The sequence below is a fragment of the Antechinus flavipes genome, chromosome 3 (genome assembly GCF_016432865.1).
Source record: "Antechinus flavipes isolate AdamAnt ecotype Samford, QLD, Australia chromosome 3, AdamAnt_v2, whole genome shotgun sequence".
Taxonomy (NCBI): domain Eukaryota; kingdom Metazoa; phylum Chordata; class Mammalia; order Dasyuromorphia; family Dasyuridae; genus Antechinus; species Antechinus flavipes.
In genome coordinates, this window is record NC_067400.1 from 214,155,715 (window position 1) to 214,178,869 (window position 23,155).

General features: G+C 34.0%; 1 protein-coding gene across 1 annotated transcript in view; it reads left to right on the forward strand.

The window, feature by feature from the left end:
- Positions 1–23,155, forward strand: part of ANOS1 (anosmin 1) — a 238,575-nt gene that overhangs the window by 47,300 nt on the left and 168,120 nt on the right. The window contains exon 2 of the mRNA XM_051984561.1: positions 13,117–13,164. Coding sequence (XP_051840521.1) covers positions 13,117–13,164 — 48 coding nt within the window. The remainder of the gene's footprint in view (positions 1–13,116; positions 13,165–23,155) is intronic.

The window sequence follows — 23,155 nt, forward strand, 5'->3', positions numbered from 1 at the left end:
ACAGGAAAAGATAATGAGGAATATTGGAGGGGATGTGGGAAAACTGGGATACTGATACATTGTTGGTGGAACTGTGAATGGATCCAGCCATTCTGGAAAGCAATTTGGAACTATGCTCAAAAAGTTATCCTTAATTTCTACTGGGCTTATATCCCAAAGAGATTTAAAGGAGGGAAAGAGACCCACATATTGCAAAATGTTTGTGGCAGTTTTTTTGTAGTGTCTAGAAACTGGAAATTGAGTAGATGCCCATTATCTGGAGAATGGCTGAGTAAATTATGGTATATGAATGTTATGGAATATTATTGTTCTATAAGAAAGGATCAGACTGATGATTTTAGAGAGGCCTGGAGAGACTTACATGAACTTACATTTACCATCAGGTAAGTGAAATGAGAAAAACCAGGAGATCATTGTACCCGGCAATATCAGCATTATATGATGATCAATTGTGATGAACGTGACTCTTTCTAGCTATGAGATGATTGATGCCTGTTCCAGTGATCTTGTGATGAAGAGAACCATCTACACCCAGAGAGAAGACTGTGGGAACTAAAGGTGGATTAAAATGTAACATTCTCACTCTTTTTGTTGTTGTTTGCTTGCATTTTGTTTTCTTATTCATTTACATTCCTTTTTGATCTGATTTTTCTTGTTAGCAAGAAAATTGTATGAATATATTTACATATATTGGATTGCTTGCCATCTAAAGGTGGGGGTGGGGGAAGGAGGAGAAAATCTGAAATACAAGGCTGTGCAAGGGTCAATGGTGAAAAATTATCCATGCATATGTTTTGAAAATAAAAAGCTTTAAAGGAAAAAAAAAAAAGATTTAGTGGCCTAATTTCTATTTGAGTTTTACACTTTTATTCAGTGTTTTCTGGATTCTCTAAATTAATATTAGGGAATAAAAGGAGCCCCCTAGGAGTTTAAAAAAAAATCTGGATGGAATTGATTTTCCATCAAGAGTTTTTAACTGTGTGTGTCGTATGGGATGGGGGGAGGAGAGAGAGGGAGAGAGAGAGAAAGAGAGAGAGAAAATGGACCCCTTCATTATTCTGCTGAAGTCTGTGGATCACTTAAAATAATGTTTAAAATGCGTAAATAAATTAATAAATAAACGAATAAAGAAACAAATATATAAATAAATGAAGACAAAAGAGGAAAAACAAACAAACAAACAAAAAACCAATTTAACAGGGCCCAGATTAAGAATTTCTGACATTCTCTGGAAGTGTTGACTTCAAATTCTTGACAAGAATTCTGTTGGTCCAGGCATTGCAAGGAATAGGAGTCTGAACAGCTGCAATGGGGGCTTCCCTGACCATCCTTTTCTTCAGAGTAAGGGGTCATCTTGGGGGGAGACTGTACATTATTTCTTCTGACCTCATTACAGGCAATAGTGAAGTCTAGCTGTTTGAAGAGCATTTCACGGACTCCCTTCAATTACTCTAAAGACCTTCAGCTTGCTTTTTTGAAGGCCCTGCCTTGGGACAGCCTATGACTTGAGGGGCCCTCTGAAATTTATACTTATAGGCTTTCTTGATGCAGAAAATTCCTTTTAACAGGAACAAATCCATTCATTCCATTATTTATAAGATAAAAGACTTAAAAATGCCTTGTTGAAGTGTAACATTGACTGAAACTCACTCTACTCTAAAAATAATTAATCAGTGTTATCAGATCCTTCATTCCCCTATTTTGATAGGAATAAAAGAGGAAGTTGGTATTAGACCCCTGCAAATAAGGAGAGGAGATTGGAAATTTGGAAAGGGAAGAGAGTGTACAAAGGGGAAATTAAGAATGTTAAAAGAAATGAAAAAAAAATTACTTGAACTATTTTTTGGAAAGCTGATCCTTCAGCTGCATTTACAAAAAGGTACTTTTGTTTTGTTTGCATGATTCTTAGCTGTAGAAACTCATTATCATTATCAGGGCTATATATTTTATGCCAATGCTATTTATCATGATTTATTTCATTTTAGTTATATGATACTTCCTCAAAAAGGGAGTTTCTGTGTTTTTCTTATGTTCTTTTTTTCCCCTTTATCTTCTCTTCTCACTAATTCTATACTTGTCACTGTCCATACATAGCCATTGAATTCATAGTATAATTTAATATGCAAAGGTTTATTTATGTTGGCTACTATGCTTAATATCAGTGAAGTACTTGTTTTTGTTCTTGTTATTATTCATTTGTGTCTGACTCGTCATGATTCTTGTAGACCAATTGACTGTGGAGTTTTCTTGGCTAGAATACTGGAGTGGTTTGCCATTTCCTTATCCAGTTTTACACAGGCAGGTGCATAAATGATTTGCCCAGATCTGCATTGTAAAGTTCATTGTAAATCAAATCTGAACTCTGGTATTTCTGGTCTTTCTAACTCAAGGTCCACTCAGTGGCCCTTATCGACTGTAGTACCTACCTCTCCAATGAAATCCTATCCTCAAGAAATTTCATTTTCTGATCCTTGTGTGTTTATGTAAGGGTAATGATGGGGAAGATGGGTTAGTCAATCTCCTAGCAAGATATGAAATTATCCATACAATAAATAATTTGATCTCGCTGTTTCAGTTTCTCTAGTTATATTCTTTATGTATTTCCCTAGCCAATGCACAGAATTGTTATAAGGCTGAACTTAAAAAAAAAAATCAGTTCTTTAATGAATTGTTAATTTAATTGATGAAGGTACTTACTCCAAAGGTACAGATTGCAACTTATAATATGCCTTCTCATATTCTTTGACTTTCTATCCGTTTTCTCCTTAAATTACCATCTAACTAGAAACTTTCATCTCTTTTTAAAAGCATTCCCTCTATACTTGTGTAGTTCTCTAGCTCTTCCTGTTACTTTATAACATGACTAACATCTCCTTTTCCAATCATACATTTATTAGATATTTTATCCTCCTTTTTATAACAGACACACACACACACACACACACACACACACACACACACACACACACATCCTTTGCAATGTGTTGTAGCCTACCTGAACTCAATGTTGTTCTTTCCATCACATTTTGAATCTCTGGAATTTTAATTCTTCAGAATCAAATTTTGCTTCTTTGGAAACTGCAGTGTTCTATGATTCTAAGTCACATAACATTATTGGTGTTGAAACTCTGTGCCTTTGAATTAGAGAATAGTTTGGGACTATTGAAAATTCTTTGAAATTTTCCAAGTACAATACAACATGCTCCCTTCCCTATTCCAATGCATAGTCGATGTATAGTCCATCTGCAATCCTGTACATTTGTACTGATAGATTAATTCACTAGATTGACCATCCAGTTTCCTGTCAATAGGCATTTTTTCATTCATTTGATTTCTCCTGTTGTTAAGCCAATCTCTTTCAAGTTCTTATAGATGAGATATTGAATCCTATAGTTTCTACAACTTGATGCAATTAGCATAATCTCTAGATAGCAGCATTTAGAGGACTTCATCTCTAGATGAATCTCTTTTTGCATTTGGACTTTGCAGAAGAATTTCCCTAAGAGACCTTTGGCAAACATTGGTGTGTTTCTTTTATGCCTCTTTTGATATAAGTAGTTAGAGGACCACTGAATAGAATTATCTTGCTGCATCTATCCTAGAATTTTATGAGATCTGACCCTAAATATGTCTGAGACACATGAAATTGAAGAAAAAGCATAAGGTTGCTTTACAATAAATCAGTATTTTGTGGAATTTTTATTGTGGAATTATGAAGATGTGTCTTTTTGTCATAAATTATCTAAAAGCCAGAATATTCTTAATTTTCATACAGAATATATTCCATACATTTGTAGCTTCTTGTCATAAAATGTTTTCAAGATAAGAAAATAAATGTTTGAACCAGCATCTATTGATGTAATGCCTTCTTGAATCCTTGTTTTTTTTTTTTTTTTTTTTTTTTTGTTGTTGTTGTTGTTGTTTGTTTTTTAGTATGACTATGTATTGTGTTTCTACATGATAATTATGTGGTATTTCCTGTGCATTGTTGCATTTTTGACATTTATTCCCCAAGAGTTTTAAACTGTGCTCCTTCCAGCACTACTTTCTTCGGTGTCTACTTTGTCCCTTCCACTAAATTCCTACTCTGATGGCTCATTGAGGCCTGCAGATATATCCCTGTGTTTTTTTTTTTTTTAATTAAATTTTATTTTTCAATTTAAAAGTATTTATTTTGTCTCCTTCCCTCCTCTATCTCCACAAAGAAGGGGGGCAAAATAAAAAACAAAATTCTTGTAACAAATAGGTGGCATTACATATCCCCAGCACTTAGCACAATGTCTGGCACATAATAAGTACTTAATTAATGTTTGTTGACTGACTGCATATAATAGACACCTCTTCCAAGAGATGGGTTGCAATTTTTATTCATAGATGTTTCCAACTTTAGTTGATTGAAGTTTTTGTCTTTTAAAAATTTTTATTTTTATAGCGTTATTGTATAAATTGCTGTTTTGTTTCACTTCATGTTATTTACTATCAGTTTACAATTTCTTATGGGACAATTGTGATGAATTATTTCTGGTGAATCATTTTCTAACATGGCACTCTCTTAACCCTATGCTTTCAAAGTCTATGCCAGTGTACCTATCATTAACAGATTCTACTAAGTTAGAAAAGTTTTAAATATGAATCTGTTAAGTCACAGTAGTCTCAATAAACAGATTAGCTAGTTCAGAGACTCATCATCGGAGATTTTGGAAAATTGCGAGTTTCCTTTCAAGCCTTCCCACCACAGCTGATACCTTAGCAACTTTCCATGACCATATAACCAAATCATAGATCCTTCAATTATTAAAAAAGAAGTTCCTTCAATTATTACAAAAGAAGTACTTGCTCCAATGTGATAGCTTCTCATATCAGTCTTTTTAGATTTCATTTCATTATCAACCATGAGAACAGATTACTATACAAATGAAATGAAATTGTTAGCATTTTCATCTTATTTGTTGTCCTATTCCATTATATGTTAGTTCATATATTTCTATTCTGTGTCCTATATCTGTAAACATTTTTGATATGTCAGCTTAATTGGGTTTCACGGAAAGTTTGGAAAGACTTTTCTTCCAGTGTTTTTCTTTTTCTTTTGGGACATAATACTGCTCTTATCTTCCAAAATTTCTCTGTTCTGTTTTGTAGATGAGTTTCTCTCTCTTTGCTTGGCAAAGAAATAGACTGTTTTGCTCATTGTGACAACTTCTGGGGAGTTAGTTTTCCTATTGAGACTGCTTTACCTTGATTTCATTAGTTTTCATTTCATTTCAGTAAATGGTAATCATCAGAATCAATATTTTTACTTTACTTTCTCTCATTTTTCAATGTTATTAGCTTCTTTGAAGAACTACCATCCATAATTGCCCATAGTATCTTTTTTTTTTCTTATTTGTTGTTAAAATTGACCTTGGGTCAAATAACATAATGTAGATACATAGATAATTCAGGAATGACTCCTATAGGTAAACCCTCTGGTTTAGTCATTAATTATATTCTTGCTTCTGTTAGCCATTTTCCCTTCTTTCATTGTCTGCATTGTCGCTTCATTCAATATCCAGTTCATATAATATACACTATGTTAATATCTGGTGACTACTTTATCATTTGAAGTTCTTAGTATTTATTGCCTAATATTGTATTTGATACTTAGTATGTTCTTGTGCCTTATTTAACTTTTTATGCCTATATCATGTTCTCTCAATCAGGTAAGATTAGATTATCTCATATCTTCTTTTTTTTTTTTTTTTTTTTTCTGTCTAATTCTTAGCAGGGTAACCTTCTGCCAGACCCAGTTAGTATCAAAAATAATGTTTGTCTCAGGCTTCCTGGTGAGCCCTCTAGTATGAAATTAGCTGTCTTTTTTTCTAGGCAATTAGCCACCAGTAGCTGGCCTTGTTCCTTGCCTTGGCTCTAATAGTAATGGTGGTTTTAATCATCTTGGAAAGTCCTCAGTGTGTATGTACTGCCTGGTTCAGTCTTAATGGTCTGTCTACTCTGTCCTTTCTCCTCTTATGGTTCTAGCAGGTCAGGACCAAGGTCCCATTGAATTCAGAATCCCAGGAGTATACTGGAAACAGTTCAAACTAGCTTGTTAGAGCCAATTGTTCAATTTTCAGTGTAAACATTTATGCTTCAGAAATAGGCATATGCTAAAAATCTATACTGGATTTATTGTTTTGTCAATTGTCTAAAATACAGAAAATTTTGGGAAAATGTTAATACTGCTGGTTATTTAAATGATGATTTTAAAAAGTGTTATATACCCCTTTTATTTTTTTAAGAGCAGCCTGTTAACATTTACCAGCATACCCCTATTTCTGACTCTGTTTATTAGAAATGCTCCACATGCGCAAATCTTCAGGCCCTGATGTCTCCTGCATCTTTATTCATAACACCTATAAACTTTTTTTTTCTAGAAATTTTCTTGTGTAGTTCTGGACTAAAAGGAGGAATTTGTTGGTGTTTCCTTTTTTAAAAGATGATCTGGAGCTCTTACTTTTTAAAATGAAATTTTATTTCTTGTACAAGATGACTAATATAGAAATATTTTATGTGATTACATATGTATAACATGTTGCTTACTCTCTCAGGGAGGGAGAAATAGAATTTGGAATTCAACACTTAAAAACCCAAATATTAAACATTGTTTAACATAATGGGGAAAAATAAAATATTATATAAAATAAAGTGAAAAAAATTTCCTACACTTTTTTTAACATGACCTTATTTCCAAAGATCCATCCCCTCTAACCAAAAAAAAACAAAACAAAACAAAACAAAACAAAAACAAAACAAAACAAAACAAAACCTATGCAATCAATAAATACATTGAAAAAAATCTGAAAATATATGTAATGTTCTATACTCATGGAACTCCCATCTCTGGAAAAAATTTGGGGAATGAATCTTCTCATAGCTCTTCTTTGGGGCAATAATTATTCTTTGTAATTTCTCAACAGTCACTTATCATTTTTCTTTCCATTTACATTGTTGTAATTATTGTATAGATTGTATTCTTGGCTCTTATCTACTCTCATCTTTTCTATTGCAGTAGCCTCATAATTGTTTCTTCCTGATTCATATTTTTCTCCATCCTAAGTTTAAGTATGTTACCATTCCAGTCATTCAGTTGTTCCCTATTGAATTTATAAGCAAATGTAAACCTCTCTGTGATTTAAAGTCCTTCAAACTTGACCATTTTTATCTTCTGAAACATTATTCCCTTCTATAAATTATTTCTTATACATATTTTATCTATACTGGCAAATACTTCACTTCTTTGGTGCATTTTCAATGACTCTGCCATGCCTAGAATTTGAGATCATTTTATCACTACATCTTAGAATCTTTGCCCTTTCTACTCAAATGATACCCTCTGCAGAAAGCTTTTTCTGATGTCTCTCAGTCACTAGTCCCTTTTCCCCCAAAGTTAGATCATTTCTACTTTGTGTACAAGTTGTATATGCCTAATGTTTATATATATATGCATACGTGTGTGTGTGTGTATGTGTGTGTGTGTGTGTGTGTGTGTGTGTGTGTGTGTGTGTGCTTTTACCTTTAAAATGTAAGGTCCTTTAGGACAGGGAGTATTTTCTCTCTCTCTCTCTTTTTTTTTATCTTCAGTTCTTAGTCCAGTATCTGGCATGGAGTAAATACTTAAGAAATGTTCATTAAATGATTACAATGGTGGTTTTGACTTTGAGAATGTAGAATTCTTGGAAGGAGTTTTGTTGGTGAGTAGATGAAAAGAAAGAGAGAAAGGGAAATAAAGAAAGGTGTCAAATATTGACAATATACATAGGAAAACACAAAAAGATGTTAAGAAGTGGGACAAGACTAGCAGGTACAACCACTATAGGTTTGGTACTATATTAATAAATTTAATTTATACTTCAGTCCATATAGAAAAGAAGTTTTTGTCATCTACAATCCCTTTTCCTTAGTTTTCCTTATATATTGAAATATTTGGTTTTTGATGTTTACATAATGATTAAAAAAATACAAAATTCCATATAAAGTTACAACTCATGGCAGAAACAACTTTGTTAAAAGATTGTGTTGTTATTATGGCTTAAAATGTGACAACATATTTTTCCTTCCTTTACAACAATTTCCAAGTGTTTATGGTAAATGGGGGAGTTTATTGTTTCTAAAGAAACATAGTGTCCAAAGGGCTATAAAACTGTACATGCCCTTTGATCCAGCAATGTCACTATTGGGTCTGTATCTCATAAAAAAGGGAAAATGACCCACATGCACAAAATATTTATAGCAGCCTTTTTTGTAGTTTTAAGGAATTGGAAATTGAGTAGATGCCCAACAATTGGGGCAATGAAAGACTCAATTATAATATATGAATATAATGGAATATTATTGTTCTATAAGCAATAATCAGCAGAATGATTTCAGAAAGGGCTGGGATTACTTACATGAACTGATGCTAAGTGAAGCAAATAGAATCAAGATTACATTGTATATAGCAACAAGATTATGTGATGACCTGTTGGAATCTTTACAAAATGTAAAGTCATTAGAGTTGATAGAGACAATAATTATCTAATTTAGCATGGTTCAGTAGGATCTGATCCTACAAGGAGATGTTATGGGCCAGAAGAAACAAGGTATTAAGTAGAACTGATAGACAATAATGCTTGTGTTCACACCTTTAGAAAGCTCATATAAGCAAGAAGTATTTAAGTACTCATTAGAATTCACAAGTATGGGAGATTCACAAAATTAACTGTGTAACTTTGTGAATTCACACCTCCCTTGAAGCTCTTAGGGCCAGAGAGCACTATGGGAGAAAACCCATAATCCCTCTCTCTCATATCCCACAATCCCTCTCTCTCAGAGAAGGAGCATAAATAGAGCTTCAGTGAGCCAGTCAAAAGAGTTCAGCTGAACTAGATTGGAGAGGAGCACTCTGGGACAGACACAGAGCACTCTGGGAGATTGAGAGCCAGAAGCCCTCTCTCAGAGGCAAGAGAGATTCACCTTGGTGCTGGCTGAAGGCTGAAGAAAGCAGAGGCAGAAGCAAAGGACAAAGCTGCAAGAGCTCTTAGAACCAAGCAGAGAGAGAGGCCTCAACTAACCGGACTATTTTGGAAGTAGAAAATAAATGTTTGCATTTTTATCAGCTGGCTGCATTTTGGGTGATTATTACTCTTAACTGAAACTAAGGCTGCTTCCAGAAAACCTCCCAAAAAACTCGCTCTCAGAGAGAACCATTATATTATTTTAAAGAAGAAAAACACCACAATGACCAACTGTAATGGACTTGGCTCTTCAACAATGAAGTGATTCAAGGCAATTCCAATAGACTTGTGATGGAGATGGAAAGAGCCATTCATAACCACATAGAGAATTGTGGATATTGAATGTGGATCAAAGCATAGTATTTTCACATTTTTTAAAATTATTTTTTGTTGTCTTATTTTTTTCTTTCATGTTTTTCTCCTTTTATCTGATTTTTCTTGTGCAACATGATGAATATAGAAATATGTTTAGAAGAATTGTACTTGTTTAACCTATATTGACTTGCTTACTGTCTAAGGGATGGGAGGGGAGGAGGGAGAAAATTTTGGAACACAAGGTTTTGTAAAGGTGAATGCTGAAAACTATCTTTGCTTGTATTTGGAAAAATAAAAAGCTATATAAAAAAAGAAGCATTGCTTTCATATTTTGCAGAGAGAGGGACTAGCCCCATGATTTCATTAGTATAGGAGAGGGGTCCTCAAACTTTTTAAATAGGGGACCAGTTCACTGTCCCCTCAGACTGTTGGAGGGTGAGACTATAGTAAAAACAAAAACTATGAACAAATTCCTATGCACACTGCGTGTATCTTATTTTGAAGTGAAGAAACAAAATAGGAACAAATACAATATTTAAAATGCAGTAAAGTTAAATTAACAAACTTACCAGTATTTCAATGGGAACTATGGGCCTGCTTTTGGCTAATGAGATGGTCAATGTCTGGTTTCATATTTGTCACTGCTAGTCGTAACAAGTGATGCATCTATTAGTCTTGATCTGCTTGGAGATTTCAAATATTTCATTCTAGAAAAAAATCTGTTCACAGACACCAGTGCTGCCAAAGATGGTTACCATTTTGAGTGCAGGGTTCCTGAGATGAGGATATGTCTCAGAGGGGAGAGATGCATAGAAATTATGAAGGCTGCTTGACTTGAATGTGTCTTTCAGAGAGTCACAATTCTGCAATTCAACCAGTTCCATTTGGTAAATTGTATCCACATTTTCAATGTCAATAGAAAATGGGTTACGAAAAAGCTGTATGTCCTGTTCATGGAGATGAAGCTCTTTAAATCTAAATTGGAACTCCTTTTGCAGTTTTTCCAGTGAATCCACACATGTTTTGTTTGGGAATGCAATCAGCAGTTTTTCGCTAATCGATTTTGAGTTATGGGGAGATGGCAGAAGTTTTCCTCCTTCACTTGTTTGATGAGGAGGCCTAATTTTACTTCAAATGCTTTGACATGTGATTGCATATCCCAGATGAGCTTCCCCTTTCCTTGAAGTTGCATATTGAAATTGTTGAGTAGCTCTGTTACATCTGTCAGAAAGGCAAGGTGCCATTTCCATTCTGCATCATTGAGCTCTGGTTTTTTGAAAGCAGAAAAGTTGTAATCTGTGGAAGTAAGTCACAGAAACGTTTCAAAACTCTCCTTTGACTCAGCCAATGGATTTCTGTGTGATATAGAACATCTTCATACTCAACATTTAGCTCAGACATAAATTCCTGAAATTGTCTGTGATTTAGTTGCATTAACTCTAATGAAATTAACACAAGATACCACAATTTTCATAACAGAGTCCCACTTTGGTGATTTACTACACAGCACTTGTTGATGGATGAGGCAGTGTATGGCTATTGGATGAGAATGGTTATGTTTGTCCATCTCTTGGTTAATGCGAGCAATTACTCCTTTCTTAGACCCCACCATGCTAGGAGCACCATCAGTTGTCATGCTGGCTAGTTTAGCCCAGTCCAGCTCCAAACCATTCATAGGTTGGCAAACCTTTTCATAGATATCTTCTCCTGTAGTTGTTCCTTTGATGCTTTGCAGTGCAACAAGTTCTTCTATGACTTCAAAATAATCATTAGTCCCACGAATAAAAATTAGAAGTTGTGCAGAATCATGAACATCATTGCTTTCGTCGAGTGCCAAGGAAAAATATGAAATTTTTTTAATGGAGTTTTACAAATGCTGATGCAGATTGTCTCCCGTTTCTTCAGTCCTCCATGTAATTGTAGGTCCTGAAAGACTCACTGTACTAAATAAACCGACCTTCTCTGGACACATTTCTTTGGCAACAGAAAGAAGGCATTCTTTAACAAATTCTCCCTCTACAAATGGTCTGCCAGTGTGTGCTATTAGCTTGGCAACTTGAAAACTTGCTCGCGGTAATGAAATATGTAGCTGCTTCTGCTTCACAAAAGTATTTTGCTGAGTTGTCAATGTATTTTTCAATTTCAATATTTTTATCTTTTCTTACTTCTCCAACCAAATAATCATATTTATCTTTATGTTGAGTTTCATAGTGTCCACGCAAATTATATTATTTGAACACAGACACTATATTCTGGCATATCAGACATACAGCTCTTTCCTTGTACTGCATGAAAAAGTAATCATAAGTCCACTGTTCTTTAAATATCCTACACTCCAAGTCAATTTTTCTTTTGCTTGACATCATTATTTCCTAGGGATTCCAAATTGCTATTAGTAAAATACCAATATATATACACAGCTCTACAAAAACAATATACCAGCAATAACTTTGCCCACACAGAGACATACAGACTGCAATGCCCAACTTCCTCCAAGCTGCCTCTGCGCTGTGATGCCTCTGTTTCCCGCACTCTTTCCCACTCTTTATGCTCCCGCTTCCGACCTTCACTACTGCAGTGAATTCCCCCTGCAGCGGCCGTGACATGCGCAGCATTCACTGTACGTCCCCCGCGCCTGTCTGTTGTGGTGGCTGCCGTTACTGTGCAAGGCCGTGGGCTGTCAGTTCTCCCTCTTCTGCATCTCTCTCCCTTCCCCATACCACACACCCTGGCCTGGGAACTCACCTCACCTCAGTATCGCCTCACACTCTGTCTCTGCTGCCTCAGCCCAGTGCTGGAAGTGTGCGTTGCTAATGCGAGTTTAGGTCTAACTCACTTCCCGTCTGATTTTGCCATAACCCCCGGGGACCTCATAAACTTCCTTAGTGGGCCGCATGTGGCCCACGGGCTGTAGTTTGAGGACCCCTGGTATAGGGTATGCCTTTTACTAGTGCCAGTTAGTAGTTTTGATCTTAGAGAATTGCCTAGATCATGGAAAGAGTAAATGATTTGCTCAGTTATATAGTTCATGAATGAAGGAGTGATATCTCTCAAGATAGTTGTGAAAATCAAATAAGGCTTCATCTACCCCAGAGTTGGAGTGGGCCTGAAGGTAGTCCTAAGGCATTGATTCAAGAACATACCTAAATGTCCTTCCTGCTATTCATCCTACATTTTCTTCCTACATCAATCAAATATGGGCAGCTATGTACCTATTGGCTAAAATTAAATTTCCTGCGTAGTTCCCATGTTTAGAATGTAAGACCCTCAACCAGTGAGGAGAGGGTCAGTGGTGGGAGGGGTATTTACATTAGGGGCTATTTAAAGTGTCAAACCTGCTCCCAAAAATGACTCCTTTCAATTCCTTGTTCCACTGGAGGGATGCCCACTTCTCTCGAGATGGTATCATAAACGTTACTTTTGCTCCTAGAGATATCTTCAGCTTTTTTATTAAATGGTGATCACTCACCATTCTGAGCCACACATCCATATATGCCAAGAGATGGGATTTTGAGTACAAGTTTTCCTGGTTTCAAGCGCATCTCTGTTCCATGTTCCTTTTACAAAGGAGGTCAATAATAAAATAGGTTTGCTTCACATTTTCCTTTGCTAAAGCAAAGGGAAAACTTTAGCAAAGGAAACTTTAACATGATGAAAATTTTACCTTAATTTTATAAACTTGGTTTGAACTTATTAACAAGTGATTTGGGATGATATATTGACACTTATAAAACATTTTTTAATGAATAAATATATTTTAATTCTTTTTCAGAACAATGGTTCCCTGGTATGGTGCCAGACTCACAAACAGTGTTCTAAGGTATGTTCCTTAATGCTATATTATTTTATAGCTCTTTTTATAGTTCCCCTTTTTTCTTTATTATCTGTTTTTGAATATCAATTATCTTAATGCCTATCCCTATCATTGATTTTAATTAGTTATTTCTTGAATGTTTTTGTATTTTACTTAACAAAATTTAAGTATTTTCAGGCAAAATTAATAGATTCTTTAATATTGTAGTATGTCTTCCATTTTAGAGAATTTTTTGATATACTTTGAAATTCGACATTGTCATTTTATTTAGATATGTAATTCTAGTAGTAGCTGTCCCCTGGAGATCCAGCTAATTCCTGTTGGGCAAAGCTATTTCCTCCTCCTCCTCTTCCTCCACCTCCTTGGTCCATATGGGGAAATCATAACCATAATAATGCAAACTTTGATCACTTATATTTCATAAGATTTCTTGGGATGTAGAGGCTAAATTTTTTTTTCTTCCTTATTTATTTGTTCTATTATTTTTATATACCTCCTCCATCCAAGCAAAAACAAAAACAAAAACAAAACCTGGAACAATGAACTCTTGTCTCATGTAGTTTTAATTTATGATTTCTTGAAATTTAGCTCTGAAAAACTAGACTTGAAAGTCCATTGTAATTCAAATAGAAGTTCTAGACTTTCACTGATTGGCTAATAATAGGCCCTATCCCAGGCATTACTTGCCCATTATTTGGGTTTTCATGACTTTGAGTGAATGTAAATAGCAATTGTTTTTATTCTAGGCAGAAACTCAGAGGGTTTTCCCCTCCCACATTGTTCTTTTATGAAGGCAAAGTAGATTTTTGGGTCAATTTTTAGCTTTTCATTACTGAATAAATATTGCCTCCCACAAATTGAGACCTGGGAAAGAATTTAGAGCCAAAAGGCCCAGGTCCCCCACGGGGGTTTTATCTGGGATTATCTCCAATTGTCTTGATCTTTGTCTTGACACTGGGCTCTGATGACCTTGGAGGAGAGAGTGAGGGTGATGACTTGGCACTGCTCAGTCCCATTTAAATCCAGTTCACTTCCTCCTTTGGTAAAAATGCAGATCAAATTTGTTAAGTATTAATAGAAGAAAGAGAAGAGGAAAGAGAAGAGAAAGGAGAAGAAGGGAAAAGAAGGGAAAGGAAAAGGAAGAGAAGAAGAAGAGGAAAAGGAGGAACAGGAGGAAAAGGAGGAGGAGGCGAAAAAGAAGGAGGAGGAAGAGGAAGAGGTGGAGGAGGAGGAGCTTTTTGTTTGTTCTGGACATTTTCTATATACTTATCTGTGTACATGTTGGTTTTTTCCCCAGTGGAATGCAAGCTACTTGAAGATAGGGATCATTTTTGTCTGTTTTTTCATTGTCTGCTTTTGCTTATTTTTCTCACTGGGTTTTTGTTTTTGTCTTGTTTTAGAAAGATTCTTTGTAAATAATAGTCACTGTTGTTATTATGATTATGATTATTATTGGGAGAATAGAAATAGGAGTTTAGTTTAATTTCAGATGGTAGCAAGATCAAGGGAAATTTTTTTTCAGGATGGAAAAATTCTGGTTGGAGATAGAGATGAGAGAGAGAGAGAGAGAGAGAGAGAGAGAGAGAGAGAGAGAGAGAGAAATTGGAAGATACAGGTAGAGGAATTGGGGGGAGTTTATTATAGTTAGATTTTAGAGTAGATGTGAATGGGAATAGAATTTGATCAAGGACACATGGGGAGAAGTTAGCTTTAATAAGGCAGAAGTCCACATAACTCTTTCCAGAGGAATGAAAGAGAGAATGGGAGGTTTTAAGGTATGGAAATCAAGAATCTTATTTTGGACAATTTTTCTTCTCCATAAAATAGAAGCTGAGATATTGTTTGGGACTTAGGGGGAAAGAAAGAGCTATCACCTTGATACCTTAATAAGATATTAATATGAGATGAATAAAAGCATTATCATACAACATTAAAGATTCTATTAAAATAATTCTAGATAGTATAAATTTGTTTATTCAACTTAGCTAATTTAGGAGAAGGAATCGAGAAGATAAATGGGTAGATCATCAGGATGGGAAATTAAAATGTAAAAAAAAAAAAAAGACAAGGGCAAGGGCAAGGTATAGGACAGAGGGGAACATTATTGTTAAAATGGCTGACTATAATGTGAAGAGTGAGAAGGGAGGGAAATGGAGACAAATTGGATTGTAAATCTGGTGTGAAAGTCATTGAGAAAGATAGGAGAGTAGAAAAAAGCATAATCAGACAGTTTGACCTTAAAAGGAGAGATTGTTGAAGACAACTTTTCATACACCAGACTAATTCTTGAAGTTTATTCATCAGTGACTTTATTGAAAATAACAAAATCTTTATGTGATAATAAAACAATACATGGTTGGGTGAAGATGTTTTTAACTTTTATAATTGAATTTTGCTTGTATCTAGGCATCCAACATACATAAAAGTTCTTGTGTGTTATCCCTTTGTTGTAAAACCTTCTAAATGCTACTATTGATGTTTGATTTGACATTTGACATCTTAGTATATGCAAAATAAAGTTTCTCCCAGTAGGATTTTTGAAACATTTTGTGATCATCTTTGCATGAAAACCTGATTGTAAATGGGGGGAAAAGATAAGAATAAAGAGAACACTGATTAAAGTTAATATTTATCCATTAGGTAAAGTTGATGATATTTTGAAATAGAAATACTATATTATTCTTATGTGACTCTCTCAAGGGAATGTAGGTTAGAGGTGGTTCATTTGCAGTTTCTTCTTCTTCTTTTTTTTTTTTTTAAACATCACAATTAAAGGAAATTTGCATCTAAGTGGGATTAAGGTTTTCGTGCGTCCTTAGAACACACTTTGCAATTGAATGATCAAGGTTTATATGATACCTCATCTGGTTTTCTTAAGAAATAAGTAGGTGTCTTTTTGCCTGAAGACAAAATAAGATTCCTAAAAGAGGGTGGTTAAATGATTATCCATTCAAGGTCACCACAAACTTCACAGACATTATGGAATAAATTACTAAGCTAGAATGACTTTTTTAAAGGTTGCCTATAGCCTGAATACTTAAAGTGAACCTTAAATAATAATCATACTTTGTGTTTCTCTGGGAAAAATAAGTTTGGAGTGCATAGTAAATTTGACAAGATTGATATTTTGTATTTCTTTTGAGATTATTGAAGTACTTGAAAAATAATTTCTTTTGATCTTTCTTTGAAATTAGTATTAGGGATATGGGGAAATTGGTAAGCGTACAAGTTTTGTAATTTTTCTAATCCAGTTCCGTGAAGTCAGTAGAAGAGCTATACATGATAGCCACTCTCTCTCTGTTAGTTCATTTTCATGTTGCCATGAATTAATCTGTAGACAACAGTAGGCCACTTTTAAGAATGCTTAGAACCAGAATCAAGAAAAGTAATGTATATATGAAAAACTGCTAAGGGTGGCACACATTATAGTTTAATTTATAGCAATAAATATTATTAAATTTATTCATTGTCTTCAATTGTGCCTGACTCTATGTGACCCCAAAGAGGTTTTTTTTTTTGGCAAAGATACTGAAGTGGTTTGCCAATTTCTTCTCCAGTTCATTGTATAGATGAGTAACTGAGGCAAATAGAGATGAAATGATTTGCCCAGATCACTCATCAGTAAATGTCTCTGGCTGGATTTGTACTCATATCTTTCTAACTTCATAGATAAGAGTTTAGAACTTAGAACTCTATCTAGTATACTACCTAGCTGCCCCATTAAATTTATAATGTAAAGTTTTAACTGTTTGCTTAATGCATGTATGATCTATTCAGTAAGTTCAAAAAGTATCGCTTTGATTGAGGAGGCTTATGTCACTGGTTAATAATGTCTTTTAAAACAATACTCTATGAGATAAATATCACAAATAATGTAATTCAACAAGGATGAGAGAAACGTATTTGAATGAATCCTTATTTCAGGAAAAAAAAAAACAAAAAAACCCTGTGTATATCTTGAGATATATGGTAGACTTGTAAATAATAATTGTTAGTAATTAATAATTTATTTAATTTGATTAGTGATGCTACCAATCAGAGAAGTAAGTTTCCTTTTATTTTTTTATTGAAAGATAAATCTATAGCAGTCAATAGATCTTAATAGACTGTGAATATAACAGCTTTTCAACACTAGACATGCTCTCTCTCTCTCTCTCTCTCTCTCTGATCTTCTCTCCCTCCCTTTCTCTCTTGTTGTCCCTCTCTCCTTTTACCTGTCCTCTCGCCCACACACATACACAAACATGTTCAATATGTTGATACAAAAATAATAAACAAAAGTGAGTTCTCTCTGATTTCAATTCATCAGGAAATTTTCAACATGAATCCACATTTCTTTTTGTGCCCGGTTCTGCTTAATGGATCCTATCTTACTATCATTTCCTATTCATCAGGTTGTGGGTATTGAACATTTTGGTGTTTTCTTGGATAGCATGCTGGGCCTCAAATCTGGAAGTCCCAAATTCAAATCTGATCTAAGATACTTATTAAAACTGGTCCTGAGCAAATCAATCTAAACCTGTTTACTTATCTGTAAAATGGGAATAGTTATAGTACCTACATCCTGGAATTATGAGGATGAGATAAGGCAACATTTGTAATGTATTTAATGCAGTGACTGGCATATAGTGAGTGCAACTTATTTGCTCTACCCAACATAAAAAATGTGACTATCTGAGAAGAGATTGGGCTCTTAGCCACCATCACTAATTATTGTCCCTGAGTGCAGAACCATTTTTTCTGAGGGACTTCTGCTATGATCATTATTATTCATGGGACACAGATGGGTATGCTGGAAGGAAAGAGGTGGGGCAGAGGAAATGATGGTCTTTTTTTCTAATAGTATATACTTATATGTAGATAGATATGTATAGATATATGTGCATATGTACATATACATACATGCATGTGTGTATACAAACATACATACACGCATATATACATGCATGTGTGTATACACACATATCTACCATTGTTTTTAGAGTTGTGGTTAGTTCAACTGACTTGATGGACTGAAGCTCCAGACAGGAAGTTAAAGAACTTAGACAGTACTTGGACAGAATAGAATAGGATATTATTGAACCACAATTAAGGAAAGGTAGGTGTGTTATATTGAAGAAACAGAAGATGACTGCTTCAGGATTCAGAATTAAAAAAAAAAATCATGAAATCACAAGTATTAGATATAAGAGAAGACCTATAAATCTATCATTCAGAAGCAAGATGATAGACCTGTATTGTTTTCTGGCATTTTTAATAGTTTTGATTTTCAAGAATTTTTAAAATGTTTTTTTTTCCTTAAAGGCATATCCATATAACAGATGCTACAGGAAATGTATATATCTCAATATTTATTCCAAAAAAATGTTTTAGTTGCCTTCATAGGTTTGAAGTAAATTGATCTCATAATTCATCTGTTTCACCCCAGGAAATCTTCACATGCTTTGGTAGACATTCCTTAATTCATCTACAGATTTGTACCTATATAAATTCACCTACAGGTTTGTATAGGTCAGTTACCCTAGTTTAGTCTGTCTGCAGAGATGCTTTTACTATGATGTAGCCTCTGAGCAAACTAAAACCTCTTGGAGCCACAAGTGAGAATTGAGTGTCATGTAGACACCAAAGCTGCATGAATAATCCTGAAAAGGCCTGGGCAATATTCTCCTCGAACATCTCATACTTCTCAAAGTTTTTGGCTTCAGATACTTACTACCTGTGTGACCCTGGGCAAATCACTTAATCTTGCTTAAGTTTCCTCATCTGTAAAATGGGTATCATAATAGAATAGACTTGTCTTTGGGGGTGTGTAAATCAAATGAGATAATAATAGGTTTGTGAACTTATTTAAATGCTAGCTATCTAGTCAAACACCTTGAAATTACTGATGAGGCAATTAAAGCCCAAGTAAATGATGTAAGTTTATCAATGTCACAAAATTAATTAATAGAAAAAATGAAAGAAAAATCCAGTCCATATATTTTTCCTATTATTTATCATGACATTTTCATTTTATGTGACTTCACTGCAATGGCTTATTATTTACTGTTAAAGTTTGCTTTACTAAGTCCTGTGCATTATATATCATGGTCAGGTCTCAGACATTAGGGCCTTTCAGTTCTTGTCTCAGTCAACAAGCCAATATTTACTGAACCTTAACTATGTGTTCAGAACAGTGCAAGGCACTGAGAAGGATACAAAAGAGAGTAAGGCATATTTATACATTTAAAGAATTTATGTGCTGTTGCAGTGTCAAGACTAATCAAAAAATTAAAGAATTAAATTTTTAAAATTAAAATTTAAAAACTAATATTAGAAATTATAGAACTAAAACAATAATTTAACACTATTTAAAGAGATGAATTCTGAATTTATAAAAATGTGACTTTTTATTATCTGCAAATACAATCTAAATTTTAATAATTTCTCTTATTATTTGCAGAATTTGTATTTAATATTTAACCATGGTAAGTAACTCTTTACTGTTGTTTCTATTAAACGGCAGTTTTATTTGTTTAAAATTCTGTGACTTAGTTCTCCATCATTGTGTTTAAACCTGTATTCTGCCAAGAAGGAATTTTGGTGTATGAGCAACAACTACTCCTTCAAGTGGAATAAAGTCAATTTTACTTAAGAGAGAGGAGGTGAATTAATTTTTTAAGTAGCTTTTTATTTTTCCAAATACATGCAAAGATAGTTTTAAATATTCACCTTTGCAAAACTTTATGTTCCAAGTTTTTCTCCCTCCTTCCTCTACACCTTCCATAGACAGCACGTAATCTAGTATAGGTTAAAATGTGTAATTCTTCTAAACATATTTCCATATTCGTTATGCTGTATGAGAAAAATCAGATCAAGGGAAAAAAAAACCACAGTAAACAATAACAGAAGAGTAAAAATACTATGCTTTGATCCAAATTCAGTCTCCATAGTTCTCTCTCTGTATATGGATAACACTTTCCTTCACAAGTCTATTAAAATTGCCTTGAATCACCTCACTGTTGAAAAGAGCCATGTCCATCACCTTGATGCTCACATAATCTTACTGTAGCTGTGTATAATGTTCTCTTGGTTCTACTCACTTCATTTAACATCAGTTCATGCAAATCTTTCTAGGCTTTTCTGAAATCAGCTCTTTACCATTTCTTATAGAATAATAATATTCCATTACATTCATAATACCATAATTTATTTAACCTTCCCTAACTTCCAGTTCCTTGCTACTACAAAAAAGGGCTGCTACAAACATTTTTGCAAATGTGGGTCCTTTCCCCTTTTTTTATGATCTTTTTGTAGAGACACTGTTGGATCAAAGGGTATGCACAGTTTGATAGCCCTTTGGGCATAGTTTCAAATTGCTCTCCAGAATAGTTGGAGCAAGTCCCAACTCCACCACAATACACTGGTGTTCCAGTATTTCCATATCCTCTCAAATATTTATCAATATCTTTTCTTGTCATCTTAGCCAATCTGAGAGATATGAAATAAGGAGGTGAATCATTTAATAATTCTCAATAAGCACATGATTTTGATAAAAATTTCTAGTTCAGCCCAAATATGTAAGAACTTTCCAAGTGATTTTTATAAGTTGAAAATATAGTTATAAATAGTATCCATAAAGCTAGATGACCCAGAAACATTCTAGTAAATAGGATGCAATTAGATGACTTCTCTGTGATACTGATCCTCTTCTGTTCATCCAGAAGGAATTAAGCAAGAAGTTGGAAGTAATATTCTTTCTTGTGCTTTGCCTTTGAAGCAGGGCCAGAAGAGAGAATGAAGGCTCTCTTTCATTGTCTACCTATTCCTGGTTCTCTCTCATTTTATGAAACCTAATATCTTTCTCCTTTGTTCTACTTCAGTCTTATGCATTGTCCAGTTTATCTTTAGAATAGACAGTTTCTACTTCTCTATCTATGAGCCTGTGTTTTCTGTCTGTAGCTGAGTTTCATCAAAAAAGTAGAATTCAATTCAGTGATCAATAAGACAGTAATTTGGAATGTCATCTGGATAGTTGAAAAACTTGTAGGCATTGATAAAATATTGGGTATAGATAGTGACAGTGCTGATAAGGAACTGAAACTGACAGGTAAAACTCTTAGACATATAAATATTAGATATAGGAAGGACACCAAGAGAAGTGTGATTTTGAGTTATTTTATTGTTCTGTCAAGGCAAAATTATCGATTTATAGATGGAAGGGACTTTTGTAGCCATTTAGTGCCCAATATTTGGTACTTGTACCATTCCCAAAAGAATTCACTTATAATAAAGGTTGATAGCATCTTTCTGTCATACACATAGACTCTAGCTTCTAGTAGGCACCTAGTAGGTTAACATACTGGGATGGTAATTATGAAGATCACAAGAATTCACCAAGGTAATTTGCACATAGCAGATGCTCAAAAATTATTTGTTGAATGGGTAAGTTTAGTGTATGAAACCATGACAAATGTAGGAATATCAAATGAATCATACATATTAAAGAAATGGAAAGTTGGATATATTAAGATGTGACTAGTATCAAGGGTAGTTTATAGTAATGTTTCAAATCCTGGCATCTCATTTTTGAAATGACCGACTAGTTTCCTATTATAGTGATAACATGCTTGCCAAGTTGCTTTTTCCTTTTAGTTCCATTTGAGAGGTATGCAAGATCTCATATGCCTTTATGTGTTTCAGTTGTTTTTCAGTGTAAGTGTTGAAAAGAAGTAATTTAGGGCCCAATCATGTAGCCATTGCATTCTGTTTTGATCTTGATGGGAGTTCTGTTCTACTAAGGATTGCAGCATCATCAAATCCTTAGTGATAGTCCTCATATTGAAAAAAAAAACAAAACTGTATTTAGAGGTGAGATTTTTTTTTTGATTATATGAACATCTGGCTTCATTTGAAGTTCATAAAATTTATTGCATGTGGGTCAGACCTCAGAAACAAAACTGAGTATGACTTTTTATGTGTTGAGTCTGCTATTGATACTGATTTTTGTTTTGCTTTGTATGTATTCTAATTGTTTATGTGGTTGATACTTATAAGTTAATAAAAATAAAAGTGGACTCTCATTGATATGTAAGACAGAATGTAAGAGGAAGGAAAAGAGAAGGGGAGAAAGAGAAGGTCAAAGTATATAAAGAGTTTACCTTGAAGAGTTGGATTCAAGTCTTAACTTTGAACTATATTAACTATGGATCTGGGCAATTCATTTAACCATTTCATATTTTAGGCAATTCCCTAAGACTATAAAATTCAAAGAAAGTGCTAATCTGCCTTAGAAAAATTTTCACCAATAATAATTATAGAGCCAATTTCTCTACCCTGAACTGACATATAATATTCATGAAATAAAACGACCATTAAGCAATCTTTTCAACCTCTCCTGTACCCCCCCCCTTTATTTAAAATAATCTTGCTATGAATCAGCAGGATAAGTTTGTATCAAATAGAAATATTTGAAGTTTCAGATTTTTTGTTAGAGGTAATGTAATTATGAATAAGATTCACATAAAGCAATTCATTTCATGTGGGAAACTTCTGGAAGGGGAAAGAAAAACTACCTTTTATCCATGTGCATTGAAAACCCATTATCTGATATATTAATCTGTTTTAAATATGACACTTTTTTTCATGGTCAGAAAAACATTTAAAATTGGTTTGCAGAATGAATGCAGTTTTGGATGGCTATTTGCCTAGGTGGGCCCTTGTTGGATTACTTTAGATGATGCAATTTTCTTTTTCTTTGATTATCCTATTTTTGTTCTTAGGATAGAGTTAGTAATAAATTTATTATATTTTCCTCAATCAGAAAATAAAAGCCTTGTAATTTTTGTGGGAAAAGAAGTAAAATAAAATATTTCTTACAAGTAATTATTATTATTATTATTATTTTGCTTGAAAGTGTGGTTCTCTTCTGGTCTGTTGAAGAAAATTGAGAGGTAGGTATTTATTGTGCAAATTCATATATTCTCCTAAAATAGTCTCAGGTGTTTTCAATTACATA